The sequence below is a fragment of the Zeugodacus cucurbitae genome, chromosome 2, assembly GCF_028554725.1.
Source record: "Zeugodacus cucurbitae isolate PBARC_wt_2022May chromosome 2, idZeuCucr1.2, whole genome shotgun sequence".
Taxonomy (NCBI): Eukaryota; Metazoa; Arthropoda; class Insecta; order Diptera; family Tephritidae; genus Zeugodacus; species Zeugodacus cucurbitae.
The window spans coordinates 8654987-8679660 of NC_071667.1; the positions used below are offsets into that span (position 1 = coordinate 8654987).

The following is a 24674-nucleotide window of genomic DNA, read 5'->3' on the forward strand; positions in this document are numbered from 1 at the left end:
ATTAAGATATCTCAATTTTTACTCAAGTTACAGCTTGCACGGACGGACAGACAGACATCCGGATTTGAACTTTACTCGTCACCCTGATCACTTTGGTATATATAACCCTATATCTAACTCGTTTAGTTTTAGGACTTACAAACAACCGTTATGTGGACAAAACTATAATAGTCACTTTAGCAACTTTTGTTGCGAGAGTATAAAAAGTAGGGAAGGGCTAATTTATTGATATAGTTTTATTAATATAACAAATATAACTCTTTGACTCATATATTCGGCATAAAGGATCTGAGTTCTTCAATTATATTATAAAGTGAAGGAATCAGATGGAATGCAAAATAGAATTATATGTGGGCGACGCCACGTCCACTTCCCTTTTTTTAAATATGAGTGCAGCTTTCTTCCATTTCTTAGTGAGTAACGTTGGTAATTTTCAACATAACCTTTGTATGGAAAGTGGGCGTGGTTAATATCTGATGGGATGCGTAAAGGAAATTACTGCCGAAATTTTGGTTTATATAGCTTTATTGGTTTGCGAGTATTGTAAAGATTACACTAGTTCCATTAGATTTTAGTATCTCCTCAGGTAAATGCATTTAAACCTAACTCAACCTAATTTTATAAAATAAACTTCGTAATTAATGTTATCAAAAAACATACATAATAGGATTGATAGTTATGTCCATATAGTCGTGGAATACTTTTAAGTATTTATATGCTTTTATTGAATATATCAAGACGTTTTAGATATATGTGTATCTTTATATTTGTTTTATGAAATGCACTTTAGCAAGAAAGATCAAAGATCATGCCATGACAACGATTGAAAGTGCATGCTTACAAAGACAACATACCGCTAGAGTTGCCAAGTGAATTAAAAGTAATCATCCATTCCACACCCTAAAATTCTTAAAATTGAATAAAGCATATTTAAACAAAAAAAAGAAAATTGTAATTTTTTTTTGTAATTTCTTAATGCGATCTCTGATTTTTATGAAATACTGTTATATAATGACTAAATAAAGGTTTATTTTGGTTATAGAAAAAAAATCCATATCGTGTGAAATCTAGTTTGCGTAGAGAACCCAGTATTAAATAAATATTTTTTACAAAAGTAAGTGAGTTGAAATATTAGTATAAGTATCTGATTTTTATAGACGATGTGTATCCTTAAAATGATTAATACTAGGTAGCACTTATAAAAATGTCAGATTAACTATTTGAATTTAACATTTTTTTTCTTTTTCATAAAATTCCACCTAAGTTTTATACTTATTAATCCTCCTTTTGAAAATCGCTTCTAAGACAAGTTTTTCCCTATAAATTTTTTTACTTACCTATCACTATTTTTAATAAATTCGCATTATACTTTTTAATTATTTGTATATAAACCGCAATCTTAATTCCACTAATCTCTGCAAAGTGAGTATTTGCACACAAATTTGGCAACTCTGAATTTTTCGTGATAAAGTGAGAAGATCACATTAAAGCAAATACCGGCTAACTATGTGTAGGGGGTGAGGCGCCAAGATTAATCTTACATTCTCATATAAATATGTATATATTTTGTATATGATATTGTATGTGGGAGAACAACCGTTATATATATGATTGACCGTAAGATGGGTTAAGAACAGTTTATGTGTAAATATGTTTCAAATTTTCAGCCGGCATGCTGATTTCAAGTGAAGGCGTTTACGATACGCTTACAATTGGACGCAAGTAATCCACGCACACATACATACTATATATATAAATCATATAAAATATATTAGTGTATCACTATGATGCACATGGTTTGAGATGAGCGCGTCTAAGATAGAAATTGATATCGCATACATATGTACAAATGTAGATATTTTTGTATACATATGTACACTTGCTTGGAGAGTGACCGCTTAAAGTAGTAAATTAATAAATTTATGAAATTAAGCTGCAATCTTTGTCTTTTCGTCTGCTTTGCACGACACACATTTACACACATTCATATATACATAGGTTTGCGGCAATTTGAAGCATTTTATATGTTTGGTGACAAGCTCGCAAGTCGCAGATCTCCGATATATGGACATAAATATATATTTTGTAGATATGTGAGCATCTGTAGGCTGTCTTTTGCGCTTCTTGAGTGATTTTTGCGTTTGACTTGAGCCTTTCAAAGCTGGAAACTCAATTGGGCACAGTTGATCTTCATTTATACAAGCTCATCAACTGTTCGAATGATCATTTAGGTTGATTTTATATACATATGCACAGACATTTGTATATATGTACTTATGTATGTACATATGTACATATAAAGTAATAGTATGTTGCAAGATCTGATTAAGGTTAGTTTAAAATTTAATGGATCTTTTTGTGGAATTGGCTTTGACACACGATTTTGATGCGATCACATTTCAGTTGAGTGCGAAACGTCGCGACGTCCATTTCTACACGATACTACGACCGCTATCGGATACCTTGTGGCGCTGTGTGACCCGTTGTGGATTTGTGGTGTAAAGTCCTTCTCAAACAATCCGTTGCAACTTTCAGTGTGCTTTCTAAAGGAATATCGCTAATGTTCGGTGACTAACAAATAATTAATGTCTCGTGATTTGTCTTAAAGCTCAATTTTATTGCATACTGATTGATATGCAGGTGTAGGCGTTTGTGAAAATTGTTCCGTGTGAGCGCGTGTATTTAATGAGGCATTGTGTTCAAATTGCCGGAAATATTTAATATAGGCGAATTAGCACATTGCGAAATTTTTATTTTTTACTTTTTTTTAAACACAGAATACCACTACTTTTTTTCATTTTTTTAAATAACCCAGCATCACAAAGATTTCGTTGCTATATAAAATCATTAATTTGAGTCAATAATTATGAAAACGTGGCAACATTCTAGTTTTTCATTTATGCTTGGTATTTAAAAGTGAAAAATGTCAATTAGACGAGTGTCGTTTAGTATACAATAAAGTGATAAGCTACACTTGGCTGACCCTTAATCAAGATAAAATATCAATTATTTGAAGGGCACCAATTAAAATTTTGGAACATTGGAATTGGATTACAAAAATATATTATTATATAAAATATCGAAAATTTCTAAAATAAAATGAAATGACTAAATAATCATATTTTTTTAAGAAAACGGTTCTCATGTATGAAATTTTTTAATAAGTTTTAAAAGAATACAAGACCCAAATTTTCAAAAAAATAGCTGGTATAGTTGTTGTAATTTTTGTACCTCAAAGAGAGCCTACAGGGCCATAAAATCTTAAAAAAAAATCGCTCGATTATAAAGCCGGAAAGTGTCTCTTCGAAAAATCTTTTGGGTTTTATTTCCATTTGTTACTACTTCAACAACTATTTATTGCAACAAAATGGATGCGGCATAAAAATTTCAAATAATAATTCTTAAATTAATCCGGCCATGTAAAGAAAGACCGTCTCTTAAGTTGGAGATCAAGAAGTTTTGAATAATCTCACAAAACATAGCTCAAAGCATGTTTATATAAAAAAAGCTGATCCATATTTTTTTCAACTCGAATTTCGCAATTAATCGGTTTTACAAAATCGATACATCTTCGATTCTTAACGAAGGAAGTCTTACCAAAAGAAAAGACGAAAAAGTTGAGAGGTCTTTGAACTTGGGGCCAAATTTGTCTATAAAATTTTTATTTTTGGAAATTTTCATTTAGTTTGCATCCATTCTAAAAAACAATAATATCTTAAATTTTTAATTAGAAAACACAGCAAATATTTTAAAAATATACATAATCCAAAACCGCAATAAAAAACCAAGAAGACACAAAAAAACAAACAATTTCAATAAAACGAATACACAAACAATAAACTGCAATCAACTCAATTAACTTTAATTATTAAACAAAAATGGTTTACCTCGCCAGTCGACACCAACACGCACGCGACGGCGAGTCACGTGAACGCATGCGCGTACATCATGACGAAGAATTCGGCGAAGAGAATGTTGAAGTGGTCGACTCGGAATGGGCTGATTTCGAAAAGTTTCTACGGCAATTTCGTCAGCGACGCAACAGCACCATGTCCATCTCCATGGAGGAGGAACTGCGTCGGGTGTCAAAGCAACCGAAAATCAAATCGCAAACCTTCTATCCATGCCCACCGCCAGCAGATCATGGACAGGACTCGGATTCATCTTCGGATGACGATGATCCCTTCGGATATATTGATACGCTAGTAAGCAAATAAGCATGTTGTTTCGTACTTAACTAGTGTTTAGTGTTAGAGAAGGAATGAAGCATGCTTAGTGAATATATTATATGTTGTGCATATTTACTTAATTATAGATATTAGATAAGGTATTAGAAAATAAATACATTTTGTTAAGAGATGTTTTATTAGACACTCACCTTGAAACGCCATTACCGCTCGTAAATGATATAAATTCTTGAGTAGTCACTCTATTTTCAATTGAAAAATATTTTTGAGTCTGAACCGGATGCAAACATCAAATTGATCCTTCAATTAGGCGCTACATCTACTCGTCAGAAATATTCTAAATACAAAACAAATCGCTTCCAAAATAAATAAACTTATTTTATTAATCTGAATATTACAACAATAAGAAAAAACTCCGATAAAAATTCTTACTCAGAAGTTTCCCATAAAGAATCTCGACATTTCTATTGACTGACAAACTGCTTGACAGACAGGTATCCAGAGGAGCGCAGCAAGTAGCGCGCTGAAATGCCTTACGAGGAGAACTCACAGACAAACAAATATTTAACGCTAACAACCACTAACACCCTCTCATGCTTCGAAAACGCAAAGCTTTCGCATTTTTCTCGCGAATTTCCCATCATTAACACAAGTACTCATAATTCTACTCATTTTCAACTCATATCTGTCGATTTGTCTGCGCAAACATTTTCCACATTTTCCATTGCCAATGCCCATCTGTTTCGTTGCCTCATCTGTCTATCGCTCTTCAAGTCCATCTGTCTTCACAGCGTCTGGTACACATTTCGCGTCTGTTTCCTCCTTCTCTACTTCTGCTTCTGCTGACCTCATGGTGCCCTCTCGTGTCCGCCTTGAGCAGTTGGGGTAGTCGGTTCTTGGTCTTGGCGTTTTTTTTCTGTCTTGCGGTTATTTTATGTTAAAGGAAAAATGAATAAACATAAAAGAAATGTGGTGACCATTCATGAAATATTATTTTTAATCGGATTATAGCCAAAGTTGCTAGTTTGTTTGCAAAGCGTGTGCTTTGAAGCTTTCTCATTTGTCCCTTTTGTACATTATTTAGTGCAAATATCAGAAATAGCGTTTCTAACAGTATTCGGACTCATGCATATGCATATATCTAGAAGGTTAAGGGCAAAATATGGACGCACTTGATATATGGACTTGCTTGGTCGAAGATGGGTGACCAGACCAAAAATTTAAAAAAAAAAATCTCTTGTAAAGGTATTGGTGGGTAGGGTTGGAGACGGCTTCCAGTACGGATCGAGATAAAATCAAAAATTTTTACAAAATTTACTTAACACATTGATCGCCCTATTGAGGTCAATCTGTGACATTCTTTTCCCTGTATTATTTTTCCTGTACCTGTACACGATTTATCATTATATATAGCTAAATTTATTAATGGCGGCTTATTAATCGTAATGCTAAAATCTTTTTAGATTAAAATTTTAGAATACAAAATCTTAAAAGGGTTGCCATATTGTATGTGCCAATGCTGCAAAAAAAGCTCGTACGCAATATACATACGTATGTACTAATTTTAGCCTACATATAATCCACCACACCTGGTCACCTCACAGCACTGTTAAGAAACCACCAACTACAAGCAAATTTTCAATAATCCCATGCAAGTGGAAAAGCTTTTCCCCGTTCAGTTTTCAAAAAGTTTTCGCGAGCGTTAGTGCGACGATCAATTGAATTGGCATTCGTGCGCCGTGGTTAAGCCATTGGAAATTGAATATTTTTGCCAATTCAAAGCTAACGTTTCTTAAAGATTTATCGTTTTTTCGTTAAAAAAATGTGGGATTTCAATACAAAATTGGAATTATACAAATGTCTTTAATTATGACAAGGAAATGGGTTAGAAAATGTGTTTGGTAGTGTCATAAGTGTAGTGATTTCAAAGGTTGCCTATGAGAAGAAGAAGAAGAAGATTGGAAAAATCTATAATGAATAGCATAAAATCCATATTTTCCGACGTACAAAATGCAGTGAAAATCAGAAAATATTTATAATTTCGAAAGTGTTTGAGAAAATTTATTAAAATGTGTTGAAAATATATTTTGAAAAAGTTCAAAAGGATAAGAATAAATATATTTTATATAATAAAAAAATGGTTGAGAGATATAGCCAATGAGTGCCATAAAATAGTGAGATAAAACACTATTTTTTTTATTGAAACTTGAAAAGTTAAAAACTAACTTAAGTACATATAAAAATTATATAAAAAAATATGAATGCTTTGAATAACAGTATGTAAAATAAGAATACGTAAAAAATTGAAATTCATTACAAATTAGTAATAAAAATTAAAGCACATATAACGGAAAAAATAAAGTATTTCAGTGAAAAGTCATATAATTTCTTTCTGTATAAGAGCTGTCTTATTTTCTTGTAAATGAATCTCAACTAAACTAAAAAGAAACAGTTCTTCCAAAAATACGTTTAAAATACTATCTGTATTGCACCCTCTCAACCATCTACTGCTAATTATCTTTCATAAAGCCTTTCTCGCCGCTAAATGTTGACAACGAACAACAAATATTTCAAATAACAACCACAATAAATTTCATTATAAAATATGAATCAGTCGTCTTGACGCCGAGCAGCTGCACCCGAGCATATTATGGCCACAAGCGACAAGGATCTTCGTCGAGCAGACCGCCAACGTGGGGTTACACTGCGTCAGGGTTATCCGCCTACTACAAGTACACTGAAAATGTCTGCAGCGGCTCAAGGGCTAGAGGGCGAGCGCGCGTGCGACGCAACGCGATATCGTCGTTGTTGACCGCCAAATGCGCATTTCATATTGAAGCATACAATGTCGCTGATGTTTCGCAAATAGCTTAATGCAAAAAATCTAGGAAATATGAAGAAATGTATGTGAAATATTATGCGCAAAGAAAAATTCGTGAAATTCGTATGAAAATTACATAGAGAAAAGCACTACTGAACGTGAGAAAAAAATTAAAAAAAAAAAAAATTCTCGCAAGAAGAAAACAAAACAAAAAAACACTGAAAATCTTAAAAACAAAACAAAAATACATAAATAAAATAAAACCAAATAATACTTGTGTACTCTCATAAGCGAAAGACATCTAAAGCATTTGCTTGAGCCGTGTCTACCTCGTGTCCGTTAAATCGTCGCACGTTGCTGTCGTCACGTCGTCGTGTCACAACATTATTTTCGGCCTGTGCGCCGGATAACAGCGTCAGCAGCAAGAAATACTTTTTTACCTTGTGCCAACACACATTCACCTTTGCCGCCATAATCTTCGCTTTGTTTTCACCTTCGTTATTTATTCGCATTCACTTTTTGTGGTCTTCTCTTCATCTTTGTTTTTATTACCAACTTCGTTATTTCGCCATTGTTGTTCTTTTTGCTGTGTTGGTGCAGCGCATGCGCTGCGGCGCATCAAACGCCTCGCCACATGTTCGATTCGGATGCCGATGACGAATATATCCGCGAGTATGCCTTTGAGCCGGAATTGCTGATCAATCGCGATGATTATATCAAGCGTGAGGAACAAAAGGAGAGAGAGCAACGGGAGGCGATTAAGCGACGCTCCTCGTTGCGGCGCAAATCACAGCGCAAAGCTAGCGTGGATAGTTATGAAAGTGGTGGACAGCAGAAGAATCAAATTGATGTCGAAATCGAGGCGTTCTATTATGTAAGTGTGCCAAGTAAGCGTGTAGCGAATTTAAAGGAACTATGCAAGTTGTTTTCTATATAATCGCTAATTAAATTTCATGCTGTAAATGCTGTAATTTAAGGGGGGGGATAAGGTTTTACAACTTTTTTTTTTCATTTTTTTTATTTTTTTTCTGAACCATCAACATCTCAAGAATATTGATTGTTTTAGGTCATTCGGAGAAAAACTAACGAAGTTGCAGAGGTTAAATAACGGTACCTCTGCGCTGAGTGTACAAAACTTTGAATCGATTTTCCCAAATATGTCATTTTTAAAGTCGGTGACCAGCCTACAGAAAAAACTACTGCATCGATCGTTTTGAAATTTTGAACAAATATTCTACATATATATAGCTCTCGAATGACGTCGAGTTTTTCCAAAAATTCTAACAATTTTATAATAACAAATAGGTCGATTTTTTCGTCTAAAATCGTCATTTTGGTTTGAAAATGGTAAAATGGAAAATGGCCAAAAATTGAAAAATTGAAAAATAAAAAAAAACTCGACGTCAGTTGAAAGACAAACTAATAAACTAAAGAAAGCATTTTGATTTTTTGGTTTCGGATGATCCAGTGATGCTGTAGGCTGGTCACCGCACAACAACTTTTTTTCGAGGTGCCTGCAGAGTCGACGATAAATCCGTTATTCCTCGCTATTTTTCGACAAAACTTTTTTTTAAGTATTAAGTATGTTTGTCCAGTAAATAAAATGTAGTTCTATATTTATGAATGAGTATAAATAAATTTACTGTAAAGATACTTTTTTTCATAAAATGTATGAATTTAATATACATACGATTATATTAATACACCCAAACATAAATATAAATAAATATTCTATTTATACAACGGTCGAAAGCCATTAAGTGTGTCGAAGCAAATCACTTACAAATGCACATAAAATCTATATTATCCAATTTGAGTGGCGATTCGTGGTAATAATGCTCTAAAAACAATATGCCCTCTAATTAATATACATATTTATGGGTCTTAAAATTTGTTAACAATTTTAATTACTCTAAAGTACATATAGTTGTATATATACATGGTACTGTGAGTATAATCAATTCATTCTAGAAATATTTTGTTTTTATTCATCAAAATAGTATATTAATATTTTTAATTTAAATCCGAAAGTTTACCTTCTCTTAAGCATATTAATTCGTTGTAAAGAAATCGAAAGTTTAACAAGTACTAACAATTACAAATAATAGTTTGGTTCATTACTGGGAAGTAATATACGTATACACAGTGGCGTATACGTAACCACTTCACATTAAAGTTTCAACGTAGTTCATTTATCAATTACTAGGGCACAGCAACAGTCCTTTTCAAACTTTTCTCTTAAAATAAATAATAACTACATTTAATAACAAGTAAGGAACGGCTAAATTCGGGTTTAACCGAACATTTTATACTCTCGCAATTTATTGAAGAAATTTTACCATATTTACCCATAAATTCGGCATAAAGTTTAATAAAATAACGAATTCGTTATATATAGATATGAGGGCTGAGGTAATTCCTGAACCGATTTCATTCAATTTCACCAGCAAGGTACACTATGTTTAATACTATACGCTCACTTAATTTTGCTAAGATATATCACATATTAACCAATACATATGTGCGGAATAAAGCCCAACGAATTTTTGAAAAACCTATAATTAGATATATGGGAGCTGGGGGATGATATTTTTGAAAAACCTATAATTATGTAAATCGGAGCTAGGAGATGTTGTGACCCGATTTTAATAATTTTTGGAACGGAGACACGTTATTGGAAGAAAACAATTTCCTCTGAATTACATTAAATTATGTGAGAGATTTACCCATATTTTCGGTTAAAGTTTAACCTTAGGCCCTGAGTTCAACTAGTTCGATATCTGGGGCTTTGAAAAGTTATAGTCCGTTTTCGATGATGCCACAGATCATATACAGTATTTGTGTAAAGTTTTATTTCGCTATCTTCATTGGTTCCTTATGTATATATTATAAAGTGAAGGAATAAGATGGAGTTCAAAATATAGTTACATGTGAAGTTGTCGTGGTTGTGCTCATTTTCGAAAGCAACCTCCTCAGCGTACCAAGGAATATGTGTTCCAAGTTTCATTAAGATATCTCAATTTTTCCTCAAGTTATCGCTTGCACGGACAGACGGACGGACAGACATCCGGATTTCAAATCCTCTCGTCATCCTGATCATTTATATATATTTAAACCCATATCTAGCTCTTTTATTTCTTGGTGACACAAACAACTGTTACGTGAACAAAACTATTACTCTGTGACGAGAGTATTACGAGAGTATACAAAAATAATGTTCAATTTAATGAAATTTTAATAGTATACATATTATTTTGATTCGCTTAATTTATTTTAAGTTAAGAGCAAGAATTCGTTTACAGTTAGCTTTTTTGGGTTTTAATTTCCTGTTGAGTGACGCACTCATGACCCCCAAAAACGCGAGCAAAACAAAAAACTAAAGAAAAACAGACAAATTACACGGTAGTACAAAACAATTAAACCAAAACAAAGAGCTGAAGTCAAGGCTAGTGCTTAATTATTATTTAAAATTTAACAAATTAAATTAAATTAAATTTAACAAAACATATAATTTTAATTATAAATATGCATTATTATATTTCCGTTTTCCATTTGACAATTCCTCTGTTGCCTATTCTCATTCGGGGGTCGTGAGCGCGTCACTATGTCGCATTCTTGTCTTCTATCATTCTTGACTTAAGAGGGTATACCAGTGTAATCCTTGAAAAAATAGGCGTGATTTTTTTTTTAAATACTACGAATATTTCGATTTCTTTTAACATAATAAGGTATATTTTCAGCTTTAGTTAGGATTTAGGAGTTACAAAAAAGTTCCCCAACTGCTGACATGACTCAGGCCGAATGAGTAGCTGAAACAAAAAAAAATCAAAAAGGTTATTAAAGTTGAAGGTATTTTCTATACAATGACCTTCAATTTTTGAAAAAATATCAAAATTTACCAAAATAGCAAATCTCTGAAAAAATATCGTTTTTTAGGAAAAAAATGGTATTTTTTTAATGCCAAATTGGCAATTTTCAACAAATCAAAAATATAGTAAATATATTCAAGAATACTCAGTTTGTTTATTTGAAGTCGATCAGTTAATTTCTCGTGGATTTATCATATCAGCAATTTTGAAAAAAAACGCTACCATTCAAAAACTATTCAAGATACGACAGGAAATTTTTGATAGTATAAACTTTCGAATAAGCAAATCGATTTAATGCAAATTATGCAAATGCAAAATTTTTTGCATTTCAATTGAGTTATTTCTCAGTGTCACTTTTCCGATTGGTGATAACTTTATAGTGGTATATTTGTTAAATTAAGGTATAAATAATAAAGGTATTAATGTATAAATAGTGAAATTTTTAATTTTCTTTTTGTCTAAAACAAAGTTATACCGATCTAAGTTATTTAATATCTAACAAATATTTTATTATAACACACACATATTTGTAACGATATACATTTATATAAGCGTACTATTTCAATATTATATTCCTTCATGCATACTCAGCTGTGTACATACATGTTGTAAGCACTATACAGTACTTTTTAACAGCCATTGTAGTTAAATGCAATGCACATATTTACTTATCCATATTAGTGTCAGTTATAAGTGTACATAATGAAATTACGAACTAGTGTGCAAAGGAAATTGTTTATATTTACGAAACATTTTCTCAGCGACTGAAAGATGAAGGCAATTTAAACAGCTTTTCTATCGCGTTAAGGAAGAAGCTTGTTTTTTTTTAATTTATTGTATGTTTTGTTTCGTTTTTTTTATACTCTCGCAACAAAGTTGCTAAGAGAGTATTATAGTTTTGTTCACATAACGGTTGTTTGTAAGTCCTAAAACTAAACGAGTTAGATATAGGGTTATATATACCAAAGTGATCAGGGTGACGAGTAAAGTTCAAATCCGGATGTCTGTCTGTCCGTCCGTGCAAGCTGTAACTTGAGTAAAAAATAAGATATCTTAATGAAACTTGGAACACTTATTTCTTGGCACCATAGGAAGGTTGCTTTCGAAAATGAGCAAAATCGGACCACTGCCACGCCCACAAAATGGCGAAAACCGAAAACACATAAAGTGCCATAACTAAGCCGTAAATAAAGCTATGGAAATAAAATTTGGTATGAAGGATCGCACTATGAAGGGGCATATTTGGATGTAATTTTTTTGTGGAAATGGGCGTGGCCCCGCCTCCTACTAAGTTTTTTGTACATATCTCGCAAACCAATAGAGCTATATAAACCAAACTTTCTGCAGTCTTTTTTTTTAGCCACTTCCTAATACAGTCCGAAAATGAAAGAAATCGGATAATAACCACGCCCACCTCCCATACAAAAGTTAGGTTGAAAATTACTAAAAGTGGGTTAACTCACTAACTAAAAACGTCAGAAACACTAAATTTCACATAAGAAATGGCAGATGGAAGCTGCACTCAGATTTTTTTACAAAATGGAAAGTGGGCGTGGCGTCGCCCACTTATGGGTCAAAAACCATATCTCAGGAACTACTCGACCGATTTCAATGAAACTTGGTTTGTAATAGTTTCCTTACATCCCAATGATATGTTGCGAAAATAGGCCAAATCTCTTCACAACCACGCCTACTTCCCATATACCAGAACTTTGAAGACGATCCGAATCGTTTACTTTACAATATATAAAGTAAGTACTAGTGAAGATATCGGTGCAGAACTTTGCACAAATACTATGTTTATAGTGTGGCATCCCCATTCTAAAAATCGCCGAAATCGGACCATAGGTTTTTAAGGCCCATATATCGAACACGAGGACCTCGGTGCTTCTAACCTAATATTAGGGTTTCCAACTTTCAATGGACTTTATACAATATCTATGACGAATATTAATTATATACTCATAATATAAATAAAGTTAAATAAATAAATTGCGAGAGTATAAAATGTTCGGTTACACCCGAACTTAGCCCTTCCTTACTTGTTTTACTTTTAAGTTCTTCAATTTTTCTAATTTAAATTTCTTTTACCTTATTTCCCCACTTTTTTGATTGAAGTTATTTTGCCTTTGGTAAATGATGTATATTTATTTTCAAATATTTTTTATGTTCTTCCTTGACCATTCGATGGCTGCACTTAGCAATCTCAATCGCACACCATCCCAGCCTATATACTTGTTCATATTTATATGCATAAATTTGAGTTAACATTCAGCGCATTTAATTGCAGCCACCACACTCCTACCCGCGACTTGAGCATCTCTTAACACACACAATCTGCATTTAATTGCCAATGCAACTTATTTCATTTTACGACAAATTATTTATTAGCCCATTTAATGCAGCGTCTTTCAACGCTTCGCAGCGCTCATGGCTGCAACGCAATGAGTTATTTTGTTTTTGTTAATTCACTACAACGGAACACAGGTGGCGGGTTGAAGCGGCTGGTTAATGGCTGTTTATGTGCCAATAGTTACACTTATCGACCGCATTTGTAAATTTGTTAATTACCGTTTTAATTGTGCTATGTGTTGATTCTTGTTTACTAATGTACATTTTTAGCTCCATAAAATACGGTTACTCATTTGTATTGCTCAGTTCTATTTGTGGAAAATTTAAGGAAACAAAAAAAATAAATAATATAAAATAATAGTATTTTTTTGTTGTAAAATTATTTAAAAATCAATTATAAATTTAAAGTAAAGTAAAAAATAATTTGAAATGGATTTTTAAAATTTTAAATTTAACAAGTAAAGAAGGGCTAAGTTCGGGTGTAACCGAACATTTTGTACTCTCGCAATTTATTGATGTAATTTTATAAAGATAACACAATTCGACCCATATATTGGGTATAAAGTTCAATAGAATAACGAAAATCATCATAAATAGTATATGTGGACTGAGGTAATTCCTAAACCGATTTCACTCGTTTTCACCACCAAGATACAATGTATCGAAGACTATACGCCTACTTAATTTAATATTACTTATAATTAGGTATACGGGATCTGGGGGAAGTAATGACCCGATTTTTACCATTTCAGGTACAGAGAGAAACTGTTATAAGACAAAAATTCAGAGGGAATGAATTACATTAAAATATTTGAGGGATTTACCTAAGTATATTTTCGGGGAAAAATTACCCTTAGGCACTGAGTTCATCATGTTCGATATCAGGGGCCTTGAAAAGTCATGGTTCGATTTTGACAATTTTTTCACAAGTAATGCAACAGATCATATACAGTGTTTGTGTAAAGTTTTATTTCGTTATCTTCATTGGTTCCTAATGTATATATTATAAAGTGAAGGAATAAGATGAAATTCAAAAATGAGTTATATGGGAAGTTGTCGTGGTTTTGAACCGATTTCGTCCATTTTCTACACGTGTCATCAGGGTGTCAAGAAAATATTATATACCGAATTTCATTGAAATATGTCTAGTAGTTCCTGAGATATGGTTTTTGACCCATAGGTGGGCGACGCCACGCACATTTTCCATTTTGTAAAAAAATCTCAGTGCAGCATCCTTCTGTCATTTCTTATGTAAAATTTGGTGTTTCTGACGTTTTTCGTTAGTGAGTTAACGCACTTTTAGTAATTTTCAACCTAACCTTTGTATGGGAGGTGGGCGTGGTTATTATCCGATTTCTTTCATTTTTAGACTGTATAAGGAAATGGGTAAAATAAACGACTCCAGAAAGTTTGGTATATTGGTTTGCGAGTTATATACAAAAAACTTATTTGGGGGTGTGGTCACGCCCACTTTTCCAAAATAATTACATCCAAATGTGCCCCTCCCTAATGGAATCCTATGTTCCAAATTTCATTTACATAACTTTATTTATGGCTTAGTTATGACACTGTATAGGTTTTCGGTTTCCGCCATTTTGTGGGCGTGGCAGTGGACCGATTTTGCCCATTTTCGAAAGCAAGGGTGCCAAGGAACATAAGATATCTTAATTTTTACTCAAGTTATCGCTTGCACGGACAGACGGACAGACGGACGGACAGACATCCGGATTTCAAATCCACTCGTCATCCTGATCATTTATATATATATAACCTCATATCTAACTCTTATATTTCTTGGTGACACAAACAACCGTTAGGTGAACAAAACTATTATAGAAATGGTATGATTAAATCCGGATTTCAAATCCACTCGTCATCCTGATCATTTATATATATATAACCTCATATCTAACTCTTATATTTCTTGGTGACACAAACAACCGTTAGGTGAACAAAACTATTATAGAAATGGTATGATTAAATATAATAATCCGTATATTGAAAGTTGTTTGAGGTTGGTTGTGGCGTATACGTAACATTTCTATATAACAAACCCAGGCGTATACGTAATTTTTTGCCCGTACTCAAATTCAAATTCAAATTCAAATTCATTTCAAACAAATGTTATATTTACAGTGTTACACTGTGTAATTAATTAATTAAATTTCTACAAATTGTGCGCGGGTAATCTTTGTTTGCACGCCACTGTATACACATTTGTATTTTTAGCAATAATATTTTGCTCTTGACTTTGTTTTTGTTGTCTCATTATTACTATATTTTATCATACGTTTTGTTGTTCCTTTTGTTTTTGTTTTTCAACGTCGCCAATGATACAAACAAAATAAACACGAAGTGTTGCCAATATTTTATTGCATGCTTGGTAAAAATAGATTTTTCGTCTAGCAGCAAGTCTAGCGCGCTGTAAATAATTTGAATTTGCAGAAATGACAACAAAAACAAAATAGGCAAGAAAGGAGAGATAGAGAGTAAACGGTGTCCGTGTATTCGAGACTACTTGGCTAACAAAAGAAGAAAAATGCAACCTTCTAGTGGGTCAGAAAAAAGTGTGACGGACATTTAGAAACGGCCAGACCATGAGCGCTGCTAGACGATCAGATGTAGAGCATGCAAATAATTTTAAAAAATTTGTATTCATTATTTTCATATCAAGTTGGCAAATGCAATACTAATGTAATTCTATATTCTTCATATGCTTTGGAAATTCTAATGCGCAATAGAAATATTATTCAAGTAACGAAGTTCTTCAAATCATAACAGCTTATGTAGGTTATATATTGAAATATCTTCTATGCATCTAACATTCATATTCAAATTGTTTAAAGCTTGTAAAAGCGTCTCTTTGCCAGATGAACTCAAAATGCGCAACCGAAGTAAATGTCTAATTTCCGCTGGCCATCTTGTAAAAATGGTATAAGCGTGAGATTTTAAAAACATCATTATATCTGGTCAATTTTAGTTATTCAGCGATTTAATAGCGTTTTTAGACAGCCAAATTAATTAATCAATTAAAATTTTTGTTGATAAACCCATCAGCTGTTATACATTTTTGTTTTGTTTTTCATAAGAAGTTGGTAAGTATCATCAGCTGATTAATACTTTTAGCAGCGACATCTACCGTAACTTTTTTTAATCAAAAAAGTCAGCCAATCGCAGGCAAAGAACGTATAACGTACGTCTTTGACGCAGAGTTAAAGTCATTTGACTTTCAAGTCGATTAAAATTCAATTAAAAGTAAACGTAGATTTTATTTTGTATAGTAAATCGATCTTAATAAGCGTTTTAATCGAGCAGAGGCCGGTTAATTGATCAATTAGCACCTGTCTAAAAACGCTATAACATAACCCTTTGCCATAATTTATTCATTTGACCAAAATTGCAATAAAACAATTGCATATAAATGTTAATTGAAGTAATTAAGTTATTGGTTAAGTTATTAAATATTGTGTTAAACTATACCAAAAGTGAACTCAATTACCACTTAGCAACTACCTTCCTTTAGGAACAGCAGCTTAATAGTCTGAATAACACTTTTTATATCGTTCCATAATTTGATATTAGACAATTTTCACTATGAGAATATAATTTATTAATTGACTCAATTAAGAGAGTATATGAAATGTCTATAATGTACATCGAAAGTAAAAACTTACCAATGTACACTCAAATAAAAATAAATCATGTGATAATTGATAACTATTGTTCTTCATGGGATTCTATTTCCATTTAATTATTAAACTATTTAATAATTAATTAATTCATTAATTAAACTATTAGTTAAATCGAGAGTACATTTCAGCATGATGTCTGCAACAATTACCATCAAGTATATATTAGAATTAATAAAATTATTTATATAGTACATAACTCATATATATTTTTTTTTTTAATTTATTGATTCTAAGAACTTAATATCCCAAAAAAATATTAAATTCATAATTAACTGCTTTTCTTTCACACAGATGTATGGCCGCTATACCAAAGATTTAGGAGAATTTGCCAAAGATGAAGCCAGAAAACTCAAATTACTCGAGAAACGCAGAAAGCAAGAAGACAAACAAAGGAACAAGGTAAACAAACAAGAAAATGTTTCACATTCAATTAAATCTACTTATTAATTGCATTTAATTACCACATTTGTATGCAACAAAAAACAATACATTAATGACACTTCTTACGCAATAATTGTGACTAATTATTGCATGTGAATGAGCTTAAATTTACGAGAATGTAATTTTGAAAGGTAAAGTTGTTTTAAATAAATATTTGAATTAGCAATGAACTCACGTGATTTATTAAATACCTTGTAGTAGATATAGCTTATTATAATTATATATTATTATACAAGTATACACGAAATAATTTTAGTGACTCAGTAAAATAAAAAAGTATTAATGCATTTTTCAGAAATTAGATAGTAGAATTAGAGTAGCAAATTATAAAATTTCTAAAATATGTTTCTAATTGTAGTCAATTTCTGAATTCATTCAAATAAATTTATTAAGATTATATTTCTGGGTTGGTATGATACATATTTATTAAGTCTCACATATGCTACATATAAACACAAGTGTATATACTTGTTCATACGAGTATATACATATATACAACGATATCCCATAGTGTTCATATGTATTGGGGTGAATCCATTATAAATTATGCTGCCTAAACATAGGCGCTAACTACAACATATTAGCATTAACCCTTGTGTAGTCATTAGTATTTGTACTTGTTTTTATCCAAATTTGAACGAATCGTTTATAAAGCAGCAGTGCTGGGAAATATTTACAGGAATTGCTGGGCAAACGTTCGTCGCGCATGCTAAAAGTCTCATCATGGATATGGAAACGTACATTTGCACGCCTCGGCGAAGATTGGGTATTCTTAGCGCTGTTGGGTGTCATAATGGCATTTGTATCGTATGTGGTGGACAAAGGCATCACTGTTTGTACAAATGGTGGGTGTTTTATTACAAAATATTAATAAAATAATATGTATATCTTAATTTGTATTATGACTTGCTTAACAGCGCGCGTGTGGCTATATCGCGATCTCACATCACAGCCGATTACACAGTATTTTGCGTGGGTGTCATTGCCGGTCTGTTTGATACTCTTCTCAGCCGGCTTTGTGCATCTAGTTGCGCCGCAGAGTATAGGTGAGTTTTTGTAAAGCAATGTTACATAATAAATGTGTGTTTTTTTTATAAAATATTGGTTACTAAATATATTAACAGTTATATGCAATAATTAATATAGCCAATATAATTAATAATTAAACAATAAAATGTAGATTAAAAAATTAAGGAATATGTAATAATAGAATATGTATGTAGAATATTATTTTATTTTATTTAATTTTATTTTATTTTATTTCATTTCATTTCATTTCATATTATTTTATTTTATTTAATTTAATTTTATTTTATTTTATTTTATTTTATTTTATTTTATTTTATTTTATTTTATTTTATTTCATTTTATTTTATTTTATTTTATTTAGTTTTATTTAATTTTATTTTATTTTAATTTACTTTATTTCATTTTATTTTATTTCATTTCATTTCATTTTATTTTATTTTATTTAATATAATTTTATTTTATTTTATTTTATTTTATTTTATTTTATTTCATTTTATTTTATTTATTTATTTAATTTAATTTAATTTAATTTAATTTAATTTAATTTAATTTTATTTTATTTTATTTTATTTTATTTTATTTTATTTTATTTTATTTTATTTTATTTTATTTTATTTCATTTCATTTCACTTCATTTCATTTTATTTTATTTTATTTTATTTTATTTTATTTTATTTTATTTATTTATTTAATTTTATTTTATTTTATTTTATTTTATTTTATTTTATTTTATTTTATTTTATTTTATTTTATTTTATTTTATTTAGTTTTATTTAATTTTATTTTATTTTAATTTACTTTATTTCATTTTATTTTATTTCATTTCATTTCATTTTATTTTATTTTATTTAATATAATTTTATTTTATTTTATTTTTAATTTTATTTTTATTTTATTTTATTTTATTTTATTTTATTTCATTTTATTTTATTTATTTATTTAATTTAATTTAATTTAATTCTATTTTATTTTATTTTATTTTATTTTATTTTATTTTATTTCATTTCACTTCATTTCATTTCATTTCATTTCATTTCATTTTATTTTATTTTATTTTATTTATTTATTTAATTTAATTTAATTTTATTTTATTTCATTTCATTGTATTTTATTTTATGTATTTATTTAATTTAATTTAATTTTATTTTATTTTATTTTATTTTATTTAGTTTTATTTTATTTTATTTTATTTTATTTTATTTTACTTTATTTTATTTTATATTATTTCATATTATTTTATTTAATTTTTTTATTTTATTTTATTTTCATAATTTACTACTACAATTTGCATAATAAAGTTCGTAAAGTGCTATTTATAATTTCCTCCAACTGCAAACAATATTTAGCAAATACGTGAAGAATAATACCTAATTGCTTTCCTCCCTTGCATTAGCTTACATATTTTGTTGCATCTGTTGTTTATTATTAGTGTCATTGAAGTAAAGTAAATATTCGTTAGAACATAATTAGATGCCTGTGTATACAATTAACAGATAAATAACTGTAGACATTTAGTGTTGACATAGATCATGTTTTTGTTCTTTTTTTTCACAGCATCACACCCAAGATAATTTCACATTTCAATTATTTGTTAGATTTTCGTACTTACTTACTTTACTTCAATGGTGTAACTAACAAGAGTAAGCGTGCAAAAATAATTTTTAGCGGGTTACATGCAGGGTGTGAAATTATAAAATTACTTACCTTTCTATACTTTTTGCAATATTTTAATTAAATTTGTATTAGACAATTGAAATATCTAGAATAGACTAAATATATATAACAACCATAGATATAAACCTGGAACAGCTTTATTATTCTATATTATTCTAAGACAGTTTTTCAGTTTTTTTCTAGTTCGAACAAAAGTTTTTTTCTAGTATAATATAATAATACAAATTCACTATCTATAATATATGTGGGTCACAACAGATAGTATTTTGATCTATATTTTATATTTTTACAAACTAACAATGCATACGACTGCATATATGAAATTATTATTATTTAAGTACTCTTAACCACTCAAGCACCTGTGTTGAAATAGATTTCTGTAAACATATACATATTTGTAAGTTATTTTTATAATTTATTCTCAAATTTACACAATTTTATTAACAAATGTACGTATGTACGTACACGAGTACATATGTAAATTCTTCCACAGCAGCATTTTGCCAGAGTGTATAAAAAAAATACATAAACATTTTATAGTAAATACGAGTATACTTATTACGCTCAAAATTTGCACGTTTATTTGTGTCACTTATGGAACAAGCGGTGGGAAACGCCTCTATTTATTATGCATACATGCCTACATCCATGTAATGCAATGTGCATAAATAATTTGACGTCCGTTGCGAATTTCACATCTTCATTTGCATGTCGTTCTCACTTCGTAAATGTAAATAAGTAAAATAATAAATATAATACTAAATAATTGCCGACAACCCCATTGCTACTATAGTTACACTACTTTAAATTTTTTTATGTCGGAGACTCGGCATTGAAAGTTTATGAGGGGACTAGTGTTCGAATATCGAACTGAAATTATTTTATTTAATAAAATAACATTAAAAATTATAATAATTAATAAAAAAAAACTTCGAAGCTTCGTCTTTTCTTAGTTACTGTTGTTTAGAGGCTTGAAATAATCCCCCCTGAAATTGATTTTGTCTTCAAACTAGTTTACTTAATCTTCTCTATCCTTTTCGTGATTAGGACTGCAAAAACTACGCAAATGTTCGGTGAAAAATATAAATACCTATAAGGTATTGAATAAAGCTTTGTTTAAAGTCGCCTGGCAACATCGGGTCTATTCAAGCCCTATTTCTCTGATAACCTAAATTTTATATATTATATATTTATGTATATTAAATGTTATATAATCATACAGCGAATTGTGCTTTTGGATTTAAAAACTTTCGACAATTAACTCGTACGAAGGACCAGCGTGGAGGATCAGCCTTATATAGCATATTTTAAAAATAAAATAATAATAATTTCTAAGAAATTAAAAAAATTCTAGAAATTAAATTAAGTATTTTTAAGTCTAATTGTAATTACAATTTTTTTAAACTACTTTAAGCACTTTTATGTAATTATAATGACAAGCTTTTAGAGCTTTCACCGCCTACCTAAAATATTTATAAAATTTTTTACTGCTGTGACACAAAGTTGCCTTAACTGCACGATACTTGGCTTTTATTTTGAAAAATGTATAATTTAATGTTTATACTCTTCAAAAAGCTTTTTAAAACGAGTAAATACTTTTTAAAGTAAATAAGAGTATATTCCTCTAATTGCATGTGTAATTTATACAAATTTTTTTCTAACTATACTAGCCTCTTTAAGTATGAATTAAACCCTTTTCAAATGCAACTTGTCTGTGTATATAATTTTAGGTTCGGGTATACCTGAAATGAAAACGATTCTGCGTGGCGTTGCGCTGAAAGAGTATCTCACATTTAAGACATTGGTGGCCAAGGTTGTTGGTTTAACGGCAACTTTGGGCAGTGGTATGCCATTAGGAAAGGAAGTAAGTATCAAAATTGTCACAACTGTAAGCAGAGCAAAACAGTGTTTGAGCAACGTCAATTACGCACCTACGTATGTAATTGACGGCAAACAACACTACACGAGTACGAAAAACACTTCAACTCAATCATATAATTTATATAATCATCTAATCTCGCCTTATTTATTTTTTTCTACTCCACACTTTATCGTATCGCTTGTTTTGCGCTCGCTCGTAGGGTCCTTTCTGTCACATAGCAAGTATTGTAGCACAATTATTAAGTAAACTCGTCACATCATTCCAAGGCATCTATGAGAATGAGTCGCGCAATTCAGAAATGTTGGCCGCTGCGTGTGCGGTCGGTGTTGGTTCATGTTTTGCCGCGCCCGTCGGTGGTAAGTAAACCTCTTCTAGACTTCTAAGACCCAACATTATTATCTTGAATATTTTTTTGCTTTGTATCGCTATCGCTCTCGTAGGTGTACTTTTTAGTATAGAGGTAACGACGACATATTTTGCTGTACGTAATTATTGGCGTGGCTTCTTTGCGGCTGTCTGCGGTGCAACGGTGTTTCGTCTTTTGGCGGTTTGGTTCCACAATGCGGATACAGTGCGTGCGATATTTCTCACAAATTTCACCACCGAATTCCCCTTCGATCCGCAGGAGTTGTTCGTATTTGCTCTGATGGGGTGAGTACAGAATGTGGTTGGATGGAATAATTAAGAAGCTTTTGAGAGGCATATATAGATTAGAGCTTTAAGATTTGAATATGCTACTTAGAGGTCTCTGAAGAAAAAAATATATTTTGTTGTTTGAAAGACAGTCACTTAAACATCTACATTGAGAAAAAGCTACTAATTTGTTATTCAAGTGGTGGGGTCTATTAAATAAATTTTTGTTAAATTATATTATTCTTCTCTAAATATTATTTTCTTTCTCCAATACAGTGTTGTCTCTGGTATTGGCGGTGCTGCCTATGTTTGGGTACATCGGCGTTATGTGCTCTTCATGCGCTCAAATAAGAAGATGAACAAATTTCTGCAGAAGAAGTATGTTATAATGATTCTAGAGATTGACAATAAAAATATTTAATTTTAATAATTTCATTCACACAGTCGCTTTCTTTATCCGGGCTTTTTGGCGCTGCTTGTCTCTACACTCTCATTTCCATTAGGACCTGGTCAATTTATCGCTGGCGAATTGAGCACACACGAACAAGTCACACAGTTATTTAGCAATTTCACGTGGTCACGTGACGATCTCACCGTGGAACAGGCGGCCATAGTTACACATTGGGTCACCAGTTACACCAACATCTTCATTAATCTTTCCATATATATTGTGTTCACCGTAAGTTTTTGCAACGATTACATTTTATGAAACATTTCTAAACTGTTGCTCTTTTTCTCTCTCTCTCTCTCTCTCTCTCTCTCTCTCTCTCTCTCTCTCTCTACATTGCTGTAGTTCTTCATTTCAATTGTAGCCTCAACTATACCAGTACCTTCGGGTATTTTCATACCCGTATTTAAAATTGGCGCAAGTTTGGGGCGTCTTGTTGGTGAGAGCATGCATTTGTGGTTCCCGAGCGGCGTGCGCTACGGCGGTCGCCTATCGCCCATCATACCTGGCGGTTACGCCGTTGTTGGTGCGGCGGCATTTTCCGGCGCCGTGACGCATACCGTTTCGGTAGCGGTAATCATCTTCGAGATGACCGGCCAGATAACACACGTTGTACCGGTGATGATCGCAGTGTTAATAGCGAACGCCATTGCAGCCCTTCTACAACCGTCCATGTACGACAGTATTATATTGATTAAGAAACTGCCGTATCTGCCCGATTTGCTGCCATCCAGTTCGGCGATGTACAGTATTTATGTGGAAGATTTTATGGTACGAGATGTGAAATACATCTGGCATGGCATTTCGTATCAAAAACTCAAGGAGGTGCTGAAGGCGAACAAAACGCTGCGATCTCTACCGCTGGTTGATAGTCACGAGAACATGATACTGCTCGGCTCTGTGCAACGTTATGAGTTGATCAAAATGATCGAAAAGCATATCGGACGCGAGAAACGTATGGAAGTGGCACAAAAGTGGCAAAAGGAGGCGGAGGAGCGGTAAGTAAAGCAGTAAAATACATACATTTGAAAACATATTTCAAATTTATTGTGCTCTCTCCCTATCTTCCTTAGCGCTCGAGAAGAAGAGAAGAAAAAACAGGAAGCCGAGTTAAGAACTCGTCGCCCCTCACGTTTCGAGGTATTGCCCGCACCCGATATACTCAGTCTACGTCAAATCGCCAATGATGAAATGCTGCCGCCCAAACAACGTCAGGAATCCTTCAACAATAATGTGGGACCACGCAAATCGATTTTAAAAAAGACAAACTCATTTAATCTAAAAACCTACGCACCTACCTCACCGCACAGCCCGAACATTACGCCCTACACCACCATCACTGGCACAGAGCATCGCATACGCTCCGCCTTCGAAGCGATCTTTCGCAAATCGAATACACTGCAGGATGTCCAACCGGATCCGGATGCTGCGAGCATAACGCCGGCAGTGAGCGCCAATGAAGTGCCACTCGTACAGCGCGCTCCCAGCATTTCGAAGAAGGTTCAATTGGTATGTAGAAATGGTTACTACTCTAATTTTGTTTGTGTGCTTAGCAAAAGCGTTCAGCTTGTGTTGTTTTTTGCTGCAATGTTTTTGTTGTGCGTTGGGTTAAATGTGCATTGTTTCAAGTTTTTGGGTATTTTTTT

The 24674-nt window shown here is 31.8% G+C and overlaps 1 protein-coding gene across 12 annotated transcripts in view; it reads left to right on the forward strand.

The window, feature by feature from the left end:
- LOC105210137 (chloride channel protein 2) overlaps positions 1 to 24674 on the forward strand; it is a 45203-nt gene that overhangs the window by 15978 nt on the left and 4551 nt on the right. For 2 of the 12 annotated variants that reach the window (XM_054236131.1, XM_011180918.3), the window contains 10 exons: positions 17213 to 17320; positions 18042 to 18207; positions 18280 to 18408; positions 21796 to 21929; positions 22147 to 22303; positions 22388 to 22598; positions 22857 to 22958; positions 23025 to 23259; positions 23374 to 24026; positions 24102 to 24537. In XM_054236131.1, the coding sequence (XP_054092106.1) occupies positions 17213 to 17320; positions 18042 to 18207; positions 18280 to 18408; positions 21796 to 21929; positions 22147 to 22303; positions 22388 to 22598; positions 22857 to 22958; positions 23025 to 23259; positions 23374 to 24026; positions 24102 to 24537 (2331 nt within the window). Of the gene's footprint in view, positions 1 to 1886; positions 4206 to 4310; positions 7883 to 17212; positions 17321 to 18022; positions 18208 to 18279; positions 18409 to 21795; positions 21930 to 22146; positions 22304 to 22387; positions 22599 to 22856; positions 22959 to 23024; positions 23260 to 23373; positions 24027 to 24101; positions 24538 to 24674 lie in introns of those variants that run through there. The other 10 variants (XM_011180920.3, XM_011180922.3, XM_011180914.3 and 7 more) reach the window with 9 other exon arrangements.